Source organism: Dermatophagoides pteronyssinus, unplaced genomic scaffold (genome assembly GCF_027571235.1).
Source record: "Dermatophagoides pteronyssinus isolate colony J.1.1.1.1 unplaced genomic scaffold, Derpt_VIB-CSIC_2022.12 sq0009, whole genome shotgun sequence".
Taxonomy (NCBI): Eukaryota; Metazoa; Arthropoda; class Arachnida; order Sarcoptiformes; family Pyroglyphidae; genus Dermatophagoides; species Dermatophagoides pteronyssinus.
Window position 1 is genome coordinate 1,972,629 of NW_027461533.1, and position 23,018 is coordinate 1,995,646.

At 29.3% G+C, this 23,018-nt stretch overlaps 5 protein-coding genes across 10 annotated transcripts; 3 read left to right on the forward strand and 2 right to left on the reverse strand.

Moving 5' to 3' along the window:
* The first annotated feature begins 408 nt into the window (after positions 1 to 408).
* Khc (kinesin heavy chain) lies at positions 409 to 4,638 on the forward strand. Its single transcript, XM_027342036.2, has 8 exons — positions 409 to 893; positions 969 to 1,284; positions 1,350 to 1,493; positions 1,560 to 1,684; positions 1,757 to 1,861; positions 1,923 to 3,719; positions 3,782 to 3,998; positions 4,058 to 4,638. The coding sequence occupies exons 1-8, from the start codon at positions 762 to 764 to the stop codon at positions 4,126 to 4,128; spliced, it is 2,907 nt and encodes a 968-aa protein (XP_027197837.2). The 5' UTR covers positions 409 to 761; the 3' UTR covers positions 4,129 to 4,638.
* A 150-nt stretch (positions 4,639 to 4,788) lies between these two features.
* Positions 4,789 to 7,538, reverse strand: LOC113792137 (putative methylmalonyl-CoA mutase, mitochondrial). Its single transcript, XM_027342039.2, has 3 exons — positions 7,258 to 7,538; positions 5,164 to 7,178; positions 4,789 to 5,108 (listed from the first exon to the last, which is right to left on the reverse strand). The coding sequence occupies exons 1-3, from the start codon at positions 7,291 to 7,293 to the stop codon at positions 4,928 to 4,930; spliced, it is 2,232 nt and encodes a 743-aa protein (XP_027197840.1). The 5' UTR covers positions 7,294 to 7,538; the 3' UTR covers positions 4,789 to 4,927.
* Positions 7,539 to 7,701: 163 nt separating this feature from the next.
* On the forward strand, positions 7,702 to 10,633 carry LOC113792135 (activating signal cointegrator 1 complex subunit 2). Its single transcript, XM_027342037.2, has 8 exons — positions 7,702 to 7,863; positions 7,930 to 8,010; positions 8,069 to 8,226; positions 8,278 to 8,464; positions 8,516 to 8,961; positions 9,024 to 9,128; positions 9,181 to 9,249; positions 9,314 to 10,633. Exons 1-8 carry the CDS (start codon positions 7,810 to 7,812, stop codon positions 10,575 to 10,577), a joined length of 2,364 nt encoding a protein of 787 aa, XP_027197838.1. The 5' UTR covers positions 7,702 to 7,809; the 3' UTR covers positions 10,578 to 10,633.
* Positions 10,565 to 17,651, reverse strand: LOC113792141 (putative N-acetylgalactosaminyltransferase 6). Of its 4 annotated transcripts, none has more exons than XM_075821200.1 (7): positions 16,441 to 17,651; positions 15,715 to 15,806; positions 15,180 to 15,643; positions 12,495 to 12,623; positions 12,115 to 12,378; positions 11,144 to 12,052; positions 10,565 to 11,076 (listed from the first exon to the last, which is right to left on the reverse strand). In XM_075821200.1, exons 3-7 carry the CDS (start codon positions 15,385 to 15,387, stop codon positions 10,640 to 10,642), a joined length of 1,947 nt encoding a protein of 648 aa, XP_075677315.1. In that variant the 5' UTR covers positions 15,388 to 15,643; positions 15,715 to 15,806; positions 16,441 to 17,651; the 3' UTR covers positions 10,565 to 10,639. The 4 variants fall into 4 exon arrangements, with proteins under 4 accessions (XP_075677315.1, XP_075677314.1, XP_075677316.1 ...); XM_075821199.1 differs by having other exon boundaries at positions 15,715 to 15,837; XM_075821201.1 differs by lacking the exons at positions 15,180 to 15,643; positions 15,715 to 15,806 and having other exon boundaries at positions 16,441 to 17,648.
* Pgant5 (polypeptide N-acetylgalactosaminyltransferase 5) lies at positions 15,006 to 22,885 on the forward strand. 3 transcript variants are annotated; one of them, XM_027342040.2, is made up of 9 exons: positions 15,006 to 15,143; positions 20,150 to 20,577; positions 20,657 to 20,825; positions 20,899 to 20,990; positions 21,051 to 21,125; positions 21,217 to 21,424; positions 21,548 to 21,718; positions 21,778 to 22,145; positions 22,210 to 22,885. In XM_027342040.2, the coding sequence occupies exons 2-9, from the start codon at positions 20,238 to 20,240 to the stop codon at positions 22,731 to 22,733; spliced, it is 1,947 nt and encodes a 648-aa protein (XP_027197841.1). In that variant the 5' UTR covers positions 15,006 to 15,143; positions 20,150 to 20,237; the 3' UTR covers positions 22,734 to 22,885. The 3 variants fall into 3 exon arrangements, with proteins under 3 accessions (XP_027197841.1, XP_075677313.1, XP_075677312.1); XM_075821198.1 differs by lacking the exon at positions 15,006 to 15,143 and adding an exon at positions 19,346 to 19,498; XM_075821197.1 differs by lacking the exon at positions 15,006 to 15,143 and adding an exon at positions 19,839 to 19,992.
* Positions 22,886 to 23,018: the final 133 nt, after the last annotated feature.

The window sequence follows — 23,018 nt, forward strand, 5'->3', positions numbered from 1 at the left end:
TGATGATAATAATTCGATCAAGTGAATCAATTTATTTTATTGTTTTTGAACGATTTTCTATCTAAAAAAAAACAACAGCAAAAACATTGATCAATTTTTTTGGGAATTTGTTTTTTGTTTCATCATATTGATAAATAATGCAATCAACAATTATTCAAATGGAAATTTTTATGTGATACAACATTATATAATATTATTAGCATAGGATTATTATTATTTTATTTTATTTTTAGAAAAAAAATTTCATTCTATCATTTACCTCCGTTTCGATAAGATCTAATTATTTTTTATTATGACAATAAAATTTAGGTAAGTTTTTATCTCGGATTGAAATAAATGCTTCTTTACTAAATCAATTTTTTTTTGTTTCTCACCTCAGTTTTTTTTAGGTAGAAAATTATTGCATTTTATTTTTATTAAATCAAAAAATTTAATGTGATTACAAAACATTTATTTTAGATTGATTGATCTTTGATCCATTTCTTTTACTCAATATTCTTGATGATCTTTTCATAATTTTTCCGATCATTAATGTTCAACGATTCATCAACAAATAGCAACGAAAAGCTTTGTCTTTTTTTCAATCATTATTAAACAACCGTGATATATTTTTTTTTGGTTCGCCTACATTTATCACCGATAACTGAAATCAAGTGATTCCCTCTATTTTTACTCAAGTCCAAAGAAAAGAATTATTTGGCAAATTTATATTTTCAACCTTTTAATCAACGATACCCAACTGTAACAAAAAAAAAGTCAAAATGTCTGATGGATCTGAATGTAACATTAAGGTTGTCTGCCGTTTTCGACCGTTAAATGATTCGGAAGAAAAATCTGGTAGCAAATTTGTTGTAAAATTTCCTTCAAACAGTGAAGAAGGGTTGACTATATCGGTATGTAAATTTAAATTTTAAATTGATTATGAAGTTAATTATTTGAAAAAAAATTTATTAAATTCATATTTGAAGGGCAAAACTTATGTGTTCGATAAAGTGTTCAAACCAAATGCAAGTCAAGAAAAAGTATACAATGAAGCAGCAAAAGCTATTGTCAAAGATGTTCTTGGTGGATATAATGGTACCATTTTTGCCTATGGTCAAACATCATCGGGTAAAACACATACGATGGAAGGCGTACTCAATGATCCTGATTATATGGGGATCATACCACGTATCGTGAATGATATATTCAATTATATCTACTCTATTGATGAAGCAATTGAATTTCACATCAAAGTCTCTTATTTTGAAATTTATTTAGATAAAATTAGAGATCTTTTAGATGGTAAGCGATCAATATTTTTAATTTATTTAAAAAATCAATAATTAAATCATATATTTTTAAAATAGTGTCCAAAGTGAATCTATCGGTACATGAAGATAAAAATCGTTGCACATTTGTCAAAGGTGCAACCGAACGTTTTGTAACATGTCCGGAAGAAGTAATGGAAGTTATTGATGAAGGAAAATCAAATCGACATATAGCCGTGACGAGTTAGTATTCAAACAATGTTTATTCATTTTTTGATATAAATTTTTAATAATTTGAATCTATTATAGATATGAATGAACATTCTTCTCGTAGTCATTCGGTATTCTTGATAAATGTTAAACAAGAAAATCAAGATAATCAGAAAAAACTTACCGGAAAATTATATCTTGTCGATTTGGCTGGTTCTGAAAAGGTTTGTAATTTGATTTGTTTGAAAAATAATAAACTTCAATCTGATGAAATACGGTCTTTTTTTCAAAAATAGGTTAGCAAGACTGGTGCAGAAGGAATGGTGTTGGATGAAGCAAAAAATATTAACAAATCGCTTTCAGCACTTGGAAATGTGATATCAGCCCTAGCGGATGGCAATGTAATTATCAACTTCCAATTTCATTAACACATTGAATTCCTATTTCTTAAATTCCTTCTAGAAATCTCATATTCCATATCGTGATAGTAAGCTTACTCGTATATTACAAGAATCACTCGGTGGTAATTCACGTACTACAATCATTATATGTTGTTCGCCGGCATCATTCAATGAAATGGAAACAAAGTCAACACTTGAATTTGGTCGGCGAGCTAAAACTATCAAGAATGTTGTCATAGTGAATGAAGAATTGACCGCCGAAGAATGGAAACGTCGTTATGAACGTGAACGTGAAAAAGTTACCAAACTTCGTGCTCAACTTCAACGATGTGAACAGGAATTGACAAGATGGCGAAGCGGCGAATCCGTTCCACCTGATGAACAATCAGGATTGGTTAGAGATCTTGATACTAGTACACTAAGTCTATCAGAATCAGTTCATAATTTGCCTGCTGCTTCCGCTCCAACAATGAATACTAATGTTCCGATGTTCATAGCTACTACTAATGAACCATTAACAAACGAAGAGCGAATGAAATTCGAAGAAGAACGAGCTCGACTTTATGCTCAGCTTGATGAAAAAGATGATGAGATTGATAAATATAGTCAACAGATTGAAAAATTAAAAGAGCAAATTGTCGAACAGGAAGAAATATTCACATCATCTAGACGTGATAATGATACTCTACAATCTGATCTTACTCGTCTTCAACAAGAAAATGAATCTCTTAAAGAAGAAGTTAAAGAAGTATTACAAGCTCTCGAAGAGCTTGCTGTTAATTATGATCAAAAATCACTAGAGTTCGAAACAAAGAACCGAGAATTCGAAATGTTAAGCGAAGAATTGACTCAAAAATCTTCATTAGTAAATGGTCAAGAATCGGAATTGCAACAAATAAAAGAACAGATGAATCACCAGAAACGACGATATGTCGAGATGGTCACAAATCTAATGAAAGATCTCAGTGAAGTTGGAATCGTTCTGGGCTCTAATCAAAATGCAAGTTTTATCGGTGAACTTAAAATATCTAATGATGCAAGCAAATTGGATGATGAGTTTACAGTTGCTCGATTGTTCATAAGCAAAATGAAAAGCGAAGTCAAAGCACTTACCACTCGAACTGCTCATCTTGAAACATACCAATCATCTTGTAATAAAAAGATTGAATCATATGAAAAGGAGCTACAAGAACGTCGATTACTTATAAGCCAATACGAGGCCAAGATGAATTCGTTACAAGAAACGATTAAAGAGGCTGATAAAAAATTACGTGTTCTGGAAGAAACTGTTGATCAGCTAAATGAAGAATGTGCTAAATTGAAAGCAGCCGAAGAAATGCATCGGGTTACATCGAAAGAAAAAGAAAAGGAAAAAGATTCTGTCGAGCAAATGAAAAATGCTCTTGAACAGCAAATTGAAAAGCATAGAGAAAATCATCAAAAACAATTGGCCAGTCTTCGTGATGAGATTGCCGAACGTCAATCAATGGTCGACCAGTACAAAGATTTGAATCAAAAAATGACTCTTGCTCTCGAACGATTACAACAAGATTATGATAAGCTCAAAGCCGAAGAAAATGACAAGAGTGCTAAACTGCATGAAATGACTTTGTTGAATGAAAAATGTGAACAAGCCAAACAAGATCTTAAAGGACTAGAGGAAACTGTAGCCAAAGAGCTGAATAGCCTATTCAATCTTCGAAAATTATTTGTCGAAGATATTAAGAATCGGTTCAAAAAGATCTCGATTGGAGAGGAGCAAGATGATTCTTCAAATTCTGGCGGATCATTAGCCCAGAAACAGAAAATCGCCTTCCTCGAAAACAATCTTGAACAATTGACTAAAGTTCATAAACAGGTACTTATTCCTTTTTGTCAATTTTCATTCACCATTTTTCATGAACATTTTTTATTATTTAGCTCGTACGAGACAACGCTGAATTGAGGTGTGAGCTTCCAAAATTGGAAAAACGATTACGTACGACAATGGAACGTGTAAAAACATTGGAAGCTGCCTTAAAAGAAGCTAAAGAATCGGCTATGAAAGATCGAAAACGTTATCAACATGAAGTTGATCGAATTAAAGAAGCCGTTCGACAAAAGAATTTAGCACGAAGAGGACATGTCGCTCAAATAGGTTTGTTTTTGATTTTCAATTAGATTGATTTAAATTATTGTAAATCTAAAATTCAACAGTGAAACCGATTCGTGGTGGTGGTGGACCCAATCCCGTTGCTTACCGTCCCAACAATTTGCAATTGAAGTGATTATGGAAAAATCCGTTGGCATAAAGAATATACTATATTTAGGTTTTTTTTTGTTTCAAATTGTTTTGCTTCCTTTCTCATTTACTTTTGATGAAAAAATGAATTTCCATCATTCTATCACGCGAGCATTTAGAATGAAGTTTTTTTTTGTAAAATTGTAATATTTTCGATCATACATTTTGCATTAATATTGGTTACAATATTTTTTCCTATATTCCACCTGATTCTATGCAATCTTTCTAATTATACACTATCTTGTGTCAACATTATCATCATTATTTATAATTATTTTTATCTTATAGCGCGGTACGTAATGATTGTTTCAATTTAAAGAAAAAAAATTGTTAATGCATGTTAACGTTCCGTGTTTTGTCATTTTACTTTGATTTCTTTTTTTTGCCTAAAATGATGATGATAAATGAAATAAGATGATTATTTTTTAATTTCGTCTATAGAAATTCAATATTGGGCCGAAACATTCGGTTGAAAAAAATGAAGAAATTAGATTCTGCTCTATGAAAAAAAACTAATTTGTATAATTGTGATGGTGTTCTATTTATTCTTTTGGATGATTCTTAATTCGAAAATTTTATTTCTTTATTCAAATGATACAAAACAAACGAAAAACTCTCCTTCTTTTTTTCGATTAAATCTCAAATATCCAACAGCAAAAAATTATGTAGTTTTTATTTCTTTTAATTTTAAAATTATTATTAAACAAATTATTTCATTTTATAAAAAAAAATATTAATGCAGCTCGACACAATTTTTATGAGTATTATAATTGAATCTATATGTGTTAATTAGAAGCGGCAACATTTTTATCATTTTTGTTACGAGATTCTTGTATAACTTCTAATGTTTTTATTGCACAATGTGGAATTGGTGAACCAGGACCGAATATAGCTGCAGCACCTGCTTTGTAAAGAAAATCATAATCCTGTGGTGGAATGACTCCACCGACAATTATTTTGATATCTCTGAAAAACGAATGTTTGTAAAAATCAGTTAACAAATAAACATTAATCAACTTACTCTCGACCAAGTTTTTTCAATGCTTCAGCTAATAATGGTACTAAAGTTTTATGGCCAGCAGCCAAGCTACTTACACCCACACAATGAACATCAGCATCAACCGCTTGTTGAGCGGCTTCTTCTGGTGTTTGAAACAATGGCCCAAGATCAACATCAAAACCAACATCAGCAAAACCAGTAGCAACTACTTTTGCACCTCTATCGTGACCATCTTGTCCCATTTTGGCTACTAATATACGTGGTCTACGACCTTCAACGGCTTCAAATTCTTTGATTTTATCCTGAATTTTTTTCAATACATCCGATTCTGAATATGCATTATAATATGCACCACTGACTAAACGATCAACAGCTGTATATCTGCCGAATACTTTTTCCATTGCCATAGAAATTTCACCCAATGTAGCTCGATTTCTAGCACATTCAACTGCCTTTTCTAAAACATTGGCATCACCTTTGGCAGCTTCAGTCAAAGCATCCAAAGATTTTTGACAGGCTTCTTCATCACGTGTGGCTTTAATATGATTTAATTTAGCGATTTGGGCTTCACGCACTTGTTTGTTGTCAATCATAAGCACATCGATTGCCTCTTCTTTTTCCAATCTATATTTATTTACCCCGACAATTACCTCTTGACCAGAGTCAATACGCGCTTGTTTGATTGCGGCACATTCTTCGATTCGCATTTTTGGTATACCTTGACCAACAGCTTTTGACATACCTCCCATTTCTTCGATTTCTTCAATAATTTTTCGTCCTTCAGTATATAATTCATCGGTTAAACTTTCCATCATATACGAACCTCCCCATGGATCAATAATCTTAGGAATGCCGGTTTCTTCTTGAATTATGATCTGAGTATTTCTAGCGATTCGAGCACTGAATCGTGAAGGTAAAGCAAGCGCTTCATCGAATGCATTCGTGTGTAGGGATTGGGTTCCACCAAATACAGCTGCCAAAGCTTCAACGGTTGTACGTACAATATTATTGTATGGATCTTGTTCAGTTTGCGACCATCCTGATGTTTGACAATGCGTACGCAACATGCATGACTTTGGATTTTTTGGCTGAAAGTATTTAGTAATAAAATGCGCCCATAATCTTCGAGCGGCACGCATTTTAGCAATTTCCATGTAAAAATTCATTCCGATTCCCCAAAAGAATGATAGACGAGGAGCGAAATCATCAATTTTTAAACCGGCCTTCTCACCAGTACGACAATATTCAAGACCATCAGCAATGGTGTATGCTAATTCCAATAAACTATTCGCACCAGCTTCTTGTATATGATATCCTGAAATAGAAATAGAATTAAATTTTGGCATATTTTTTGATGTATATGAGAATATATCGCCAATTATTCTCATAGATTGCTCAGGAGGATAGATATACGTATTTCGAACCATAAATTCCTTGAGAATATCATTTTGAATCGTTCCAGATAGATATTTCATCTCTACACCTGATTCTTCACCGGCTACAATGAAAAATGCCATACATGGTATTACTGCACCATTCATTGTCATTGAAACGGATATATTTTTCAAATCAATCCCATCGAATAACATTTTCATATCTTCCACACTATCAATAGCTACACCAGCCATACCGACATCTCCTTGTACGCGAATATCATCACTATCATAGCCACGATGTGTAGCAAGATCGAAAGCAACACTTAAACCTTGTACACCAGCTTTAATATTTTCACGATAGAATCGGTTACTTTCTTCTACCGTACTGAAACCAGCATATTGACGTATAGTCCATGGCCTTTGTGCATACATAGTTGGATATGGTCCTCGTGTAAAAGGATACTTTCCCGGTAGTTCATCCTGTGGGTCATGTTTTCGATCTTCACTAAAATATACTGGTTTTAGATGAATATTTTCATATGTTTTCCAAATCAATGTGTCGGGATCTTTGCCCTTCATCTGTTTGGTGGCCATCTTTTTCCATTCTTCCCGCATCGAATTTGATGAAAATAATCGTCGGTTGACCAAGGCAGAGAAAGCCTATTCAAGAAAATATAATAAATTTTAATTAACAAAATTTAATACAAATCATCATCTCGCACATGACATCAATTATAACCTTTTTATAATGATAATTATAATAAAAGTATTTCATTTTTTAAATTCGCTTTCCAAATGCAACGCAAATGAAACATTCAGGTAAAAAAGATCAACAACTATAAAGCATATACGCAATTTAAGACTGTCGTCCATTAATAATATGATGATGTGAAACAAGATGATAAAAATAAAGATAACAAGCAAAAATTGTTGATGTAAAACATCTAGCTATAAGTTAGTAGTTCGGAAACGTTTGATGAACAAAATCTACTCTTGAAAAGTGTTTATAATATCTGAAATAGAATTCTTTTCCAAATCAGATTATTATCAATTTAATATATAGAAAAAAATATATTCAAATTTATCTATTGAATCTAATTTTGAAACAAAAAAAAACCTGAAGCAACAATTCCAAGTTTTTTTTCAAGTTAGTATTCGAATTAGACATGCGCTTTTTGCAAGTGGCTCATGAGTTTTTTTCGACACAATTTTCGCTGCCTGATGAAATTATAATTTTGTAGAATTCTAAATCTTATGTTGATTCTGTTTTTCTTGAAACAATTTTCAAATAATGAATCAAAAACCACATTCATCATTTCGATCTAAATCACGATTAAGTGACAAAGTAATTATGTCTCTTTTATTTGTAAATTGATTTTTATCATTGTTTGGATAAATTATTAATTTTTAGATGAATCGCTGTGATCCATTGGAGAAAAGACTTATTGTATTTTTGGATCGAAATCGAGAGCAAAAATCATTACCATGGATTGTAAGGAAATTTTTTAAAGTTTTTTTAATTTCTTCGATTCATTTTCGTCTGAATGCAGAGTAAAGAATTCAATATTCGTATAAATTTTTCATTATATTATGAGCCATCATCAGATGAAATGAACAATTTCAACTCAATGATTAGCTCAAAATGGATTCACGATTGTAAAATGTTTGAATCATCTCTTAATTCGATCGTTCATTTGCCTTATTTTCGGTATGTTCTGTTTTCATTTATGATGAAAAAAATTTAATTCTTCTTTTGAAGTTTTTGGTCCGTTATTGTTTACAATCCAGATGTTCATACAGCATTGGAATCATATTTAAATTATGCTACACGTCCTTATCGTATACATCCGATAATTAAGCACGAAACTATTGGACCATTATCAAGTAATATTCATTCGCTTGTTTTTCGTATCTATGTACGAATTCTATTACACAAAGAATCTGAGGTTTGTTAACATGTTTGTCCATTGAGATTATCTACTTTTAATTATGTTTAGGAAAATTATATTAGCGAAGATTATCATTCGGAACTATTGATTAAAAACAATATTTTAGACATGTCAAAAATATTGGATCTAATACAGCTTTATGGTTATGGACCAAATTCGGAAATGTTGAAATTTCTTCTAAAATCTTTTTTTCAACGAAACTATACTAGAATGAAAAATGATATTGTATTCATTTTAAAAGAAATATTGGAATTTTTTGCTCATTATGAAAACTATAATTTTTATGATTTAAATAATGAAATGTTTTGTGTGATAGCAAATATTACTGATGTATTATTCTCATTGAACAAATTGATTTATTATGAACCACGAATTGCTTTTTTGTATGAGGATGGCCAACTTTTAAATCGATTGGTCAAATTTTATTCACTTTATTTTCCCTACATCGAAAATGAAACTCTATCCTTATTTCGTTCGAATGCAATTGTCGAAAAGTATGTTTTATGAATGCAATAAGTTTCAATTTTTTTTATTTGTAAATTTTTTTTCCAAATAGTTTCTACAATTATTTTAAAAGCCAAATTTGTTTGTCTAAAGCTTGCGCTTTATTATTGTTTCATAAAATTATTCATATTGTCTATATTGAACCATTGGTCAACTTGTAAGTATTGAATGATTTTAATCTTCTAATAATATATCGATTTTTTTTTCAGGCAAGATGACCTTTACAAATCATTTGATAATTTTATGAAATTGCTTGATTTCCTAGCCAGCGAAGAAAAGTAACGAAATTTCAATTTATTACTTTTTTAAAAATTAATCATTTTTCTCTTCATTAACATGTAGATTCTGTGTTGATTATTTTGGAAGATTTTCATTTGAAAAAGAATTCGAATTACTTCTTAAGAATCCTTCGTTAGATAAAGAATTAAGCATCAATGATGTTTTGGAATACTACAAAATGAATTTTAATACGATGGTAGAAAAACATCATTTTGGAAAATCTGAAAAAGTTGAAAAACCTCAATTATCGAATGCAGAACAAAAATTACCGAAAGCTAAATATGATTTTCGTTTAGATTCACAAACCATTGCCAAAGAACAGCTCATTGCTGAAATGTTCCCAGAACTTGGTGATGGCTTCATTTACAAATGTCTCGAACATTTTGATTTCAATAATGAACGAGTTGTCGATGCTATTCTCGAATCTAATCTTCCAACAGAATTGAATTCATTGGATCGCAAATTAACTAAATTCGATTTAGATAAAGTTGCATCAATGTTAAGTAATAAAAAATTGGATGATCAAGTTGATGACCAAATTTTGGCTGATTCACAAAAATATGATCCAGTCAACAAAACGAATTATCAATTGGCCGATATTTATGTCGGTAAGAAAGATAAATTGAGCGAAATGAAAGCCAATAAAGAAAAGACAAAAGATTTAACGATAAAATTGGCTGATAAAATAGAACAAGAAGAAGAAGAGCTTAAAGAACAGATTAAAATGATGATCGAACGTGGAAAATTACAACGTGAAGATTTAAAAACTAATGAAGAATATATGGGAATGAATATCTATGATGATGAATTTGATGATACCTATGAAAATGAAGATGAAAATTTCGACATAGAACCGGTGATAGAAGAGAATGTTGTTAACGATGATGATGATAATGATGATGCTATTGTTAGTGAAGATTTAGACAAAACAAACAATACAAAAATGCATACTAACAATCAATCCAATGTTCCTAAATATAGAATGACCAATGAAAAGTATGAGAATTGTACAAAATATTTACGCAAACAACTTTATAATAACAAATATCAACAACGTAACAATCAAGGAAAAGGGCAACAATCTTTCAATAGCAGTTATGGTTCGAATGAAGCTCAACAATCTCATCAACGGCAAAGACAATCAACGAAAAATCAACAACATACAAAAAATGTCAATCAAGATCATAATCGCCATACATTCAAAATGAATGATGATCGAAGAAACGATGGCAATAACAGTAGCAATAACAACAATCGAAATTACAATTCAAATAGACAAACAAACTATTCAAATAACAAAACAACCAATCAAAATCGGAAAAAATGATTTATTTAAAAAAATGATTGTCAATAAAAATTATCACAATATTTTTTTCGAGTCAATTTCATTTAATGTTTATTCCAGTTCTGTGAAATAATTTTCCATGCTTGTCTCTTATTATTCTGTAAACATTTTGCCAATAAAAGAGTTGTTTTTTGTCGATCAATAGTAATGCATAAAGAGCTTTTAACGTGAATTATGTGCTTGAATTTGGAATCGTATCGCCATTTTTGTCGTTCTAATTGATTGCAACCAATTAATAAAATTGATGTATTTGTTTTCTTAGAATTTGCATCAATACAAACAGATTCATCCGATTTAATAAATCCTATTTTACCTTTTGATGGAACGATAAAACTTTGTGGACCATAAATTTCTATGGAACATTTTGTCATGATAACTTTTCCAATTGGATGTACACCATTTGATGGTCTTTGCATGCATTCTTTGCTGTAAAAACTTTGAATTTGTCCAAAAGTGTTATTTGTATTTGGAAAGAAATTCTCTGAAATTTCCAAAAAAAAATGTTATTATTACAAAATCATTAAAGATTAAAAACTTCAAAAGCTTACCGGGCCAAACATTTTCTAAAAACCATTTAAAGGAATGACATTTAAGTTTCTTACGAAGATCGATTCTTTTCTCTATATCTTTTAGAATTTCATTTCGATCATGATGAAGTATTTGTTTAGCAGTAGGATTCATATTATAGAAAAAATTTTTCCAATCATCAAGCCAAACTTCAGCCACTCGAATAAGATTACCATAAAGTACATCGCCGACCTGTTTCTTTCCGAACGAATATGGTGATGAACTTCGAAAAACATGGCCAACATGTGAACAGGGAGCAATTTCTACTTTTCCACCACATTGCCAAATACGTAAAGACATTTCAATATTTTCACCACCCCATACTTGTAGATGAGAATCATAGGTACCCAATTCGAAAAAATAATCTCGTCTTATTGAAAATAGGCCACCGGCCATTATTGGCGTACGAAATGATTGAGTTGAATCGAAATTCTTTTTATGCATTCGTTTCAATTCGGCATGACCAACCGAAAACCAACGAAAATTTAGAGCCCAATTCATTGCACCCCAATGAGCTTCAAAACTTCGAACATAAGCAAAATTTTGATCATTGATTATATCAATCACTGGACAAATAGCTACTTTTCCATCAATCAAAATTCGATGTAGTAACGGTTCAAGCCATCCATTAGTTGCTTCACAATGTGCATCCAAAAATGAAAGCACTTGTCCTTTGGCAAAATTTGCTCCCATTATTCTTGCACTGATTAAACCAATTCGATTCATGGAACGAAGAATTTTGATTGGAATTTTCATTTCTTTTGATAATTTATCCATATATTCATCAAGTTCATGACCAAGAAACTTTCTTTGACTGGCATCATCGACCAATATTATTTCATTGATTAATCGATGTGGAGAACGTAGAATGACACTATGAACAGTTCGAACTAGTAAAAATTATTGAAGATTTAGTGAACATCAAATGATGATTGAATTTAAAAAAAACTACCCAATGTTGACCAAGCTTCATTGTGAAAAACAATGATTATACTGGTATCCGGCAAATTTTCTGGATATTTTTTCACACGACATGCTTGTTTCCGAATGTCTGGCAAAGAACGATTGACTGAAATCATATCACTAGCAACAATATTAAATTGATTAATGGCAAATAAACGTTTAGCTTGTTTATGATCCATTTTTGGCACGTAAACGGGAGATCCATTTTCACCATAATTCGGTAACGGTGAATAATTGTTAACATTTAATAAATCTATATGGAAATAATGATAATAACAACAACAATAAACAATTACAATACAAATATGGTAATATTAATCACATTTATTTGAAATTTATGTGATAATAATAATAATAATAATAATTCACCATCTGTCAGGTTGATTTGATTGATCCATGGATAACCTTTGCCCATATATTGACCAACAATAATATGGATACCATTTTTGTTGATATTTGTTGACTTAGATGATATAATATTATTGCCATTATTTAATTCTTTATTACATTGAAATTGTAATAGATAAATGCCAAATTAGGTTGAATCCGTTTTTTTTTCATTTGTAGACATTCGAAAGATAGAAAAAGAGATAGATGGATGGATTTATGGATAAATAGAAAACAAACATGATGATAAAAATATTAATTGTAATAGTGATTAACATAATAATGAATGAATGATTTAATTAGCTATTGTATCTATTATGGAAATATATGGTTTTACAAAAAAATTTATTTCGAGCTTAGTTAAACCTTTTTAGATAAATATTCCATACAAAATTTTTAAAAAAATTCATTTGATTTTATCCAACTTGTTTGTTGCGCATATTCGAAAACTAACGATATTCTATCATGATGGAATTCATCATCATTTCATATTCATATATCTATTCGGTCGTAATATTTATTATTTATGAAAATCAACCAACCGATTCAAAAATATATTTTTTATGGGGTTTTTCCGGAAAAAAAATTATATTTCATTCATGTTATCAATGACAACTTGTATACATGTATTCGTATGGTTTTGTTTGGATATAATATACTAATAGCATCGATAAACGGTATATATAACATTTGGTGTTTCGAATGAAAAAAAACGGTTTCGATGCTCAAAACTTCACCATCAACCACCACCACAACCAACGCCGACAATCTCTCGGGCCAATGTCTGCTATATATTGTACGTGTGTGTTGTATGCTGTTTGGTGTTTATTGTCTGTTGTATATTTCGGTCTATAAATGTTTATGTCATCAGAACTGAATTTATCCAAATCAACAATAGACATGATTTTAATTCATTGCCAATATTATTGAAAATCAAATAGCTAAAAGTAAATTTTTTTCTAGAAAATTAATTCATCTTAAATTTAAATATTCCAATCAATAAATTGATTTTTGATCGATAAAGTGATTGAATGAGTTTTCTCAATTAGATTCTAAATGTGTTTTTTTAAAAAAAATTATCATCTGTCAAACAATCAAAATTATTCACCATTTTGATTGAAAATTTAATTATCATTCTTTCATCATTATCATATGCTGTTGTTCGATCGATTAGCCTTTTGATCATCATCATCATCAAAATAATTAAAAAAATCTAATCAAAGGATTAATTTAAACAAACAACACATTTTAATTACAACAACAACAACGAGAGATTGTGGTGTGTGGGAATGATAATGATTTGAAATACACACCGACTGACATACATTTGTTACAAATGTCACACTATTCTATTATTCAAATTAATTAAACTTGTGAACAAACTTGTAAAATTAATCGATAAATCAATCAATGCTAAATAATTATCTCTCTCTCTCTCTCTTTTCTATGGTTAACACGTTCGCTACCGGAGATTTGAAAAAACGCATAGAACTACAGCAAATAAACGACGCATATATGCGTCGCTGGTAGCGAACGCGTTAAGATCATTTGGTAAGCTATTATTAGTTGGATTTTTTTAGAAAAGAGAAAAAAAAACGAAACGAATAATAATGTTCATCATGATGATGATGATTATGAATGAGAGTTCGATGTCTTCTATTGTCATCTTTTCTCAAAAAGCTTCTGTGTGTGTGTGGTACGGTGTATTTTTTCCCATTGTTTGTGTTTGCATGAATGATATTTAGCGAAAAGAAAAGAGAGAAGTGGGCATTTTTTTTAAATAATTTTTTTGATATTTCTTTTTAAAATTTCTTCCAATTCATCATCATCATCATCATCAAAATTGAATTTTGTTCCATTCCGACAAGAAAATCTTATAGATTAAACAACAATAATAATCATCATCAGAATGGTTCCATCTGTTTAATTTCATCTTCATTTATCATTCATAATTATCCAATTGTCATCATCATTTTGGATTTTTTTTTTGTATATTTCCGTGCCTATGTTTTTTTTCGGTTATTATTATCATTTTTAAATATCCATTGTTTGTCTGTTTCGGTCGTAGAATAGACACAATGACACAAATATGTCACCATCAACATTATTATTAGTATCATCATCATCATTATTATTATTAGCCATCAACACATGGTTTTTTTACGACAAAATGTATACGAGGATGTTTGTTCTCTTTCTCTCAATTTATAAATCGTTTAAATTATTATTTGATGTTTCTTCTTTTTAACTTGGTAATGATGATAATATTAATACAAATATGAATATCAACGTATGCACGTCAAATGTTTGATATTAAAACATTCGAATATTGTAAACATTTATAATTCTTTTGTTTTATCCATCAAAAAATTATCTAGACTTTAGGCTAATTGTTTTATTATTATTATTATTTGTTGCATCATTAAAAGATAAACGAATCATCATAATTTTTGTTTTAAATTGTTGTTTTTTTTTGCTCTAAAACAAATGATGATGACAATCATCAGGATGAAGACTAAAACATTATTCAATTGGCCATTCTATTTTTATTCTTATCATTTTAAGTAATTTTCTTCACATTAAAAATTTTCAAAAAACAACAATAAATTTCTTCCCAAAACATCAACAAAGGTATGTTTTTCAATTCTTTATCAATATAATACATACCGTTTAATAATTTTGATTTGAAATGTTCAATAATTTGAAAATATATTGCTGTTGATAGAAAACAAATGAACAAAATGATAATAATGATGACTAGAATGAAATTATGTTGATGATAATGATGAAATTTGAAATTTCCCATTAGAATCGATATAAAACGACATAATGTACGATGAAAGAATCGTGGAATTATTTTCAACAAACGTAACATGATTCTTATTTCATTCAACAATTTCAACAATATAGCCTTGTTATTAATTTGGTGAATATAATTTTATCCACATGTGCATATAATAATTTATAATGCAAATGTAAAGAAAAGGAAAAGAAAAGGAAAAAATCGCCAGACAATATACGGATGCTCAAGGTTTTTTTTCAATGTCTGTTTTTTTTCATTGAAATTCCATTTGAATTATGATGATATTAATAAATGAATTCATTCATTTATCATCGGTCCATAAATGAATCTGATAAGAGTAGAGAAAAAAAAATTAAGTATTTTTTTTAAAATTAAAAATGAAATTTTTCAAATTCTTACCCGAAAGAATCTTCGAATACATTCAACCGATTATTTTCGTATCCAATGCACATACACACACACTTGAATAGATTGTTCTTTTATCTGAATAACTAAAGAAAATTGAAAAATTTCATGATCATTCTGGCGAATGACAATGATGATGATAACAACAAAAAATAAATAAATAAATAAAGAAATAAATTTAACAGTCAATATGAAGATCTTTTGTTTGTTAATATCTTTTTCTCTCTTTTTATTATTCAAATGAATGATCATTGAGTGTCTGTTTCAACATAAGGTTCAAATTTAAAATTCACAAGAATGGCAAACAAATTCTTTCATTTTGTTTGCTGATGATGATGACAGTAAAAAAAAAGTCAAAATTAATTTCAAAAAAAAAAATGACTGCAAATTTCGCTTTAAACAAATATCATTTTTATTGTCAAAAAAAAAAATGTTACGAATTTTTATTATCATTATTTATCACGCATTCAATACAAAAAAATAATAATCATATTTTTCAAACTTTAAAACATCATTAAACAATTTTGATTTCAATTTTCATTCATTTATTTTTTTTAATGAAAAGTTTTGATTTTTTTTCTTCTTCTTCTTTCTATTTATTTAAACTATTCATTTCATTCATTTTAATTCAGCTCAATTCATGCATTCATCATTTGTGCATCCATTTAGCATCCAAAAAAAAAAAACAAAAATTTTATTCATCAGGCATGGTCGACATACCAGATTGACCAGATTCGTTCAAACACACACGAATATAGACATAGACAAACATGTGTTTTGTTCACACAAAATGATAAATTATAATGAAGGTAAAGGAGGTGAATCCAGCAACAACAAAAAAGTGGTAAAGTTGGTTATTTTTTTTCTGGCTATGATTTGGTTTTCCAACATATAGTTGATGAGTTGATATATTATTCACATTGAAAAGAGAAAAACAAGAAGAGAATGATAGTCTCAACAATGGTGTGTGTGTATGTATGGATCATTGGATTCATTGGAAAATGGCTACAAATGGATGATGGATTTTTTTTTAATATTTGTAAACGTGTATCTTTCACAGGTGTATATTCGTTGTTGTTTCACCTTAAATGGGCAGATATGATCAATTTTTTTGTTGTTTGTTTGTTTGTCTGAAAGTAGTAGCCATGAACATTGGCATCATCATTATTAAAGCAAACTAAATGAAATGGAATCAATGAACGTCATGTTTCTTGTTTGATTCAACAATTTTTTTTGACAGAAGAAAAGCTTGAATTCTTCAATAAACCTGTCCTGATGGTCCTTTGGATGTTTATCATTAATAAATTTACCTTGATGATATTCTCTTATTCAATTTATATGGCTTTTTCTTTTTCTCTCTCCTTTCAATGGTACTATTGCTGCTGCTGCTGCTGCTAAAAGATAAGATAGCTACAATCAATATATCGGATAGTTAAAAGAATAGACATCCATTTGGGATGATTGTACTTGAAATGAAAAAAAAATTAGCACCACTGAACTTATGGTGATGGTGATGATGATAGTAGCTGCAACGAATGTCTATTCTTATGATGTCTTTTTTCTTGGGTTTTTCTTTCTCTTCATTTTCTCACCATATTTCAAAGTTGTTGGTCTTTCTCTTTGGTGTTTATATTGTTTCGTTGTCAAAAAAATAAAAAAAAATTATCGAGCATGCATTCGTACGGCGTTTATTATTTGTATACACGAACACGGTACGGCAAGCCACCGGCTTCAAGTTAATTGTCAACATTGTTTCTCAATCGGTGACATTGTTGCCTTTGTCGTGGTCGTCGTCGTCGTCGTCATAGTTTTCGTTGTTCAATGATTAGATTATTTTTTTGATAATAATGCCCAAAAGTAGTGACAATTTTTTTCACAAATAGTTAACGACGATGAAGACTTTGAAACCAGAAACAAAAAAAACGTTTAAATGTTCATCAACAAAATGACCATTTGAATGTTTTTTTTGTTTTTCTAAATTGATTAATCTGGTTTTCCAATGACGATAATTTCTGGCTATTTGATTCGTTTTTTTTATCAATGTCAACTTTCAACTAATCTATCTGTAATATAAATATTTTGATGTGTATCCGTTTTTGTTTTTGTTTTTCGAAATGTGTTTTCCATGAAAATGAATGAATAAATAAATTAACCCTCGTATCAATCCAGAAAAAAACAACTCAACACAAAATGACGAAATTCAAAATGATGATGAAAATCCACAACAAAACAAACGAAAATTTATTAAATTATAAATGATTAAACAAGATGAAAATTGCCATAAAACACACAGACAGACAGACAGAGAGAGTAATTGTAAAGACTTGATAGACATTTACCAATAATATTTTGTTTTTTAAAATCATTAAGGTTTTTTTTCTGTTCATCATCATCATCATCAATGAATGTTTCCTTTCCATTGTCATCATCAATAATAATCGTCAATCAAAATTTTATTTTTATATACACGTTTAATACCATACAATAGATTAACCTTGAATTTATTAGTATTTTTTTCATCATCATCATCATCAATTTTCATCTACGATTGAACGAATGATTGAATTTTCTTCTTTTCTTCATCTATCTTTCCATTGTGTGTGTGTGTGTGTGTATCCAGAAGAAAACAACGGAATTTTCTTTATTTCTCTTCAAAATTCAATGTGTTTTTTTTTTTTGATGTGAATCAAACAAAACAACAACAACAACAACAAATAAACATCCTGTTCATTTGAATTATTTCTTCAATCAATGGCAATCATTATTTATCATAAAAAATCGTTATTATTTATTTATTTTTTAAAGAAAACAAAAATTACTTGTTGATCATTATTATCATCATCATTTAAATATATTCATTCAATATGAGTGAAAAAAAATTCGGCTTTTTGTTGTTGTTGTTGTTGTTTATTACAACAATTGTGCAAATATTTTTCCCGATATTTGATTGATATTTGATTGATTTCGTTTCTCTCTCTCTCCCTCTCTCCCACTCCAGTGTGTGTATAATATTTATGTTTATTTGACCCAAATCATAATATCAATCAATCGATTGAACATTATTAGGTTTTTCATCTTCGTACTGATTAAAAAAAAACTTTTATCGATGAACGATATTACATATTGAAAACAAGGCAATGACTTTTTAAATGATACTTGATGATTATTATTGATTTTTTTTCTCTTGATTAATATTGATTGATATTAACAATGATAATCAATGGGGATATTATTATTATTATTATGAATATTTTTCATTCAATCAAGCATCATTATCATCATCATAATGTGAATTGAATGTAATAATTCTGGCCGTTTAATTTTTATGTTTTTTGTTCTGTTTTAAATTTTTTTTACTTCGAACGTAAAAGAATTCGAACATATTTATCGAACGTTTTTTTTCTTTCGTCTACATTTTTTAATTAATTTTTTTGTTTTGTTTCACCATTGTATCGAACATCTGTCTGATGGAGAAAAAAATGTGTTAAATATCAAGGATTTTCATCATCATTATCGTTTGTTTTATTAGTTCTATTCTTCATTCCATTTCCTAGGAAAAAAATCATCAAAATTTTTTTAATGATATCATCATTTATATATTGTTGTCATAACGATTTTAAGAATCATACATATCATCATCATAATCTATATCATTATTGTTCACCTTTATCAATATCATCCTTTTTTTTATCCGTTATCTGTCTGTGATATTAAAATAGCAAAGAAAAAAAAAGTTTTCATTTGTCACATTTTACGCGTTTCCCTAATCAACCAAAATGTGAGTTCCAAATTAACCAGTATTCGTCACACAAACCATACACAGGACATGAGCATTTTGTTTAGTATGCGTATCGATGTTGTTTTTTTTTGGTAATTTCTATTATTGTATACCTGTCATCATTATCATCATCGATTGATATGTATATGGGTCTACAATATTATTCAATTTTGATGTTTTGTAACCATGTGAAACTAACTATAGAATTTAGAATTGTTTTTTCTGTTTGTTTAAATTTTAAAATTTTTTAATTTATTTGCTTTATTCAAATAAATTTTTAATGAATTGAATTAATTGATTTAATTTTAATTTCTTTTGATGTGTTCCATTCAATGTTTCTGTGTTTTTTTTTGTTGTTGTTTCATTTGTGTATATGTGGAAACATCCGACAATTATTGCCTGATAGATTAACATAGAGATTGTGTGTATTTTAAGGAGAGTGAGAGACCAAAGTGAAAAGACAATATAAATTTTTGTTGTTGTTGTGAAAAAACGTAATTTTTTTTATTCGAATGTTGATTTACAGTCCATTGTTATGTCATTTTTTTAAAAAATATTCAAATTTAGAAATTAATTTGATCATCATGTTGTTGATTGTAAAATAATTATTATTTCTATTTTCCGTTTTTTCTTTTTCTTTTACTCTTTTAGCTTACAAGCAACACACATCAATAATAATAATAATAATAATAAGGAATTTTATTTTTATAAAAAAAAATATATCAAAAAATAAAAGAAAATGTTGCTCAGATCTCCTATACGATGGTATACTTTCCGTATAATGATATTGACCTCGATTGTTTGGGTCATATTCGGAATGTGTATACTAGTCTATTATATGGAATGTCTTGCCGGAAGCGGTGGTATAAATTGTCGTAATAAAATGAATGGCTATCAATCTAATGGAGGTGTTGGTTCACCTGAACAATTATTACTTGTTTCAAATAGTGATTCAGATTTTTTATCCGATTCATCTAAAACAAATTCATATTCTGTTGATATTCATAATAATAATGATTGGCCACATTTACGTCTTCCACCTTATCAAGAATCTCAGCTACAATTATGGTCACCAGCTGGTAAGTTTATTGATTCATTTATTGATTTTGTTTTCTCATTATAATAAATTAATATCATTTTATTTATTTTGATTTGAAGAAATTAAAACCAATCCATCATCATGGCCTGGTGAGAATGGTAGAGGTGTAGAAATACCTAAAGAAGAAGAAGAGATAAAAAATGAAAAATTTAAATTAAATCAATTTAATATATTGGCCAGTGATAGAATTGCTTTAAATCGAACCATTTCTGATGTTCGTCTCAATACGTATGTTTGCAACAACAATTTTTTGGATTACCATCCATTTATACTAATTATTATTATTATTAATTTGCTTCAGGTGCCGAAGAAAACGATATCCAAAACATTTGCCCACAGCATCAATAGTAATAGTCTTTCATAATGAAGCATGGTCAACATTATTACGTACTGGTATGTTTGCAATAGTTGATTAAAATTCTTAATTTTATAATAAAAAAATTTCATTTATAGTTTATAGCATTATTCGTACATCTCCTGTAAATTTACTCAAAGAAATTATACTTGTTGATGATGCTAGTGAAAGAGGTAATTATGAGAAGACTTAAAATTATTATGTATTTTTCTTTTTCTTTTGTTAAACAAAAACGTTTAATCTTTTATCTCATCCATTTTGTAGAGTATCTGGGAAAAGAGCTCGAAGATCATGTTGCCAAATTATCTGTACCGACTAAAGTTCTTCGTACTGGCAAACGTTCAGGCTTAATCCGAGCACGTTTGATTGGTGCCGATCAAGTACATGGTGAAGTGATTATTTTTTTAGATGCTCATTGTGAATGTACAAAAGGATGGCTTGAACCATTATTAGCTCGAATAGCGGAAGACAGGTTTGTCCATTTTTTACTCATTGATAATATTCAATCATATTTGAATAAATTTTTTTTTCTGAATGAAAAATATATTGATATTTTGCGTGCATTCAAATGGTGTGTTTTTTTATCTATGTGTAGAACCCGAGTAGTATGTCCAATAATCGATGTGATTAGTGATGAAAATTTCGAATATATAACTGCTTCGGATAAAACATGGGGTGGCTTTAATTGGAAATTGAATTTCCGTTGGTATCATGTACCTCAAAGAGAATTTGATCGACGCAATAATGATCGTACATTACCTGTCAGGTTGGTTTGAAAAATTTTAGATTTTTTTTCATTATCGTAAAAAAATTAATTAAATTTAGAACGCCAACAATGGCCGGTGGATTGTTTGCTATGGATCGAGAATATTTTGAAAAATTAGGTCGATATGATGAAGGAATGGATATTTGGGGTGGTGAAAATCTTGAGATGAGCTTTCGAATTTGGATGTGCGGTGGAACATTAGAGATTGTCACCTGTTCGCATGTTGGTCATGTTTTTCGTAAATCAACACCATACACATTTCCCGGTGGTACAAGCAACATTGTTAATCATAATAATGCTCGTCTAGCTGAGGTTTGGATGGATGAGTGGAAAGATTTTTTCTTCGCTATTAATCCAGCAGCCAAAAATATCGATATGGGAGATACGAAGAAAAGAAAACAACTTCGAAAAGATTTACATTGTAGAGGTAATATTTTTTAAATTTGTTTTCATAAAACTTCTTGTTTTGCTTTGTATTAATTTCTATATAGATTTTCGTTGGTATCTGGAAAATATTTATCCAGAAAGCCAGATGCCATTGAACTATTATTCATTGGGCGAAATACGTAACGTTGCAACAAAAAAATGTTTAGATACATTTGGCAGAAAAAGTGGTGAGAATATTGCATTATCTCCATGTCATGGGCTTGGTGGCAATCAAGTGTTTGCCTATACCAAACGTGAACAAATTATGTCGGATGACAATTGTATGGATGCTTCCAATTTAAGTTCACCAATCAAATTAATTCGCTGCCATGGAATGGGTGGCAATCAAGCATGGCTTTATAATAATTCAACCAAACAAATAATTCATAAAAAATCTGGTCATTGTCTTGAAAATGATGAAAAAGATTCGGATAATTCATCAGCCAGTCCAAAACTGAAAAAATGTAATTTGAAAAAACGAGGTCAAAAATGGCTTATGGTTAGTAATTTCAAATGGCAAACGAAGAAAATTGCCAAAAAAAATGAGACCAATAATCAAGATGATCAAGATGGATCGAGTGAAATCTAATTGAATGTATGAACACAAACAAGGAAAATATCATCAACAAAACAAAAAATTTTTTTTTTCATTAACAAATCTGGTCTTATCTTTTAGCTCTGGTCGTTAAACATTTGTTTTTCTTTCAAATATCATAAATCAATCACACACGCAAATCAAAAGAGATTGATTATTTTTTTCTAATTTATTATTTATTCCTGTATAATTATTATTGTTTTAAAATCTGAGATGTTCAACATAGGATTCGTTACATCATTTGTCTTCTGTAAATATATCATAATTTGTCCTATGATA

Bases quoted from the DNA above. Each gene is read 5' to 3' on its own strand.
- Pgant5 (XM_027342040.2), top strand. From the start codon at position 20,238: ATGTTGCTCAGATCTCCTATACGATGGTATACTTTCCGTATAATGATA. The intron at 20,826-20,898 runs GTATGTTTGCAA...AATTTGCTTCAG, and splicing joins TCTGATGTTCGTCTCAATAC to GTGCCGAAGAAAACGATATC. The intron at 22,146-22,209 runs GTAATATTTTTT...ATTTCTATATAG, and splicing joins AAAAGATTTACATTGTAGAG to ATTTTCGTTGGTATCTGGAA.
- Khc (XM_027342036.2), top strand. From the start codon at position 762: ATGTCTGATGGATCTGAATGTAACATTAAGGTTGTCTGCCGTTTTCGA. The intron at 894-968 runs GTATGTAAATTT...TCATATTTGAAG, and splicing joins AAGAAGGGTTGACTATATCG to GGCAAAACTTATGTGTTCGA. The intron at 1,285-1,349 runs GTAAGCGATCAA...TTTTTAAAATAG, and splicing joins AATTAGAGATCTTTTAGATG to TGTCCAAAGTGAATCTATCG.
- LOC113792137 (XM_027342039.2), bottom strand. From the start codon at position 7,293: ATGAAATACTTTTATTATAATTATCATTATAAAAAG. The intron at 7,179-7,257 runs GTTATAATTGAT...TTTCTTGAATAG, and splicing joins ATAATTATCATTATAAAAAG to GCTTTCTCTGCCTTGGTCAA. The intron at 5,109-5,163 runs GTAAGTTGATTA...TTCGTTTTTCAG, and splicing joins TTGAAAAAACTTGGTCGAGA to AGATATCAAAATAATTGTCG.
- LOC113792135 (XM_027342037.2), top strand. From the start codon at position 7,810: ATGAATCAAAAACCACATTCATCATTTCGATCTAAATCACGATTAAGT. The intron at 7,864-7,929 runs GTAATTATGTCT...ATTAATTTTTAG, and splicing joins AATCACGATTAAGTGACAAA to ATGAATCGCTGTGATCCATT. The intron at 9,250-9,313 runs GTAACGAAATTT...ATTAACATGTAG, and splicing joins TTCCTAGCCAGCGAAGAAAA to ATTCTGTGTTGATTATTTTG.
- LOC113792141 (XM_075821200.1), bottom strand. From the start codon at position 15,387: ATGTTACGTTTGTTGAAAATAATTCCACGATTCTTTCATCGTACATTA. The intron at 12,624-15,179 runs GTATGTATTATA...AATGTAATAAAG, and splicing joins CAAATCAAAATTATTAAACG to AATTAAATAATGGCAATAAT. The intron at 12,053-12,114 runs GTAGTTTTTTTT...AATTTTTACTAG, and splicing joins TGAAGCTTGGTCAACATTGG to TTCGAACTGTTCATAGTGTC.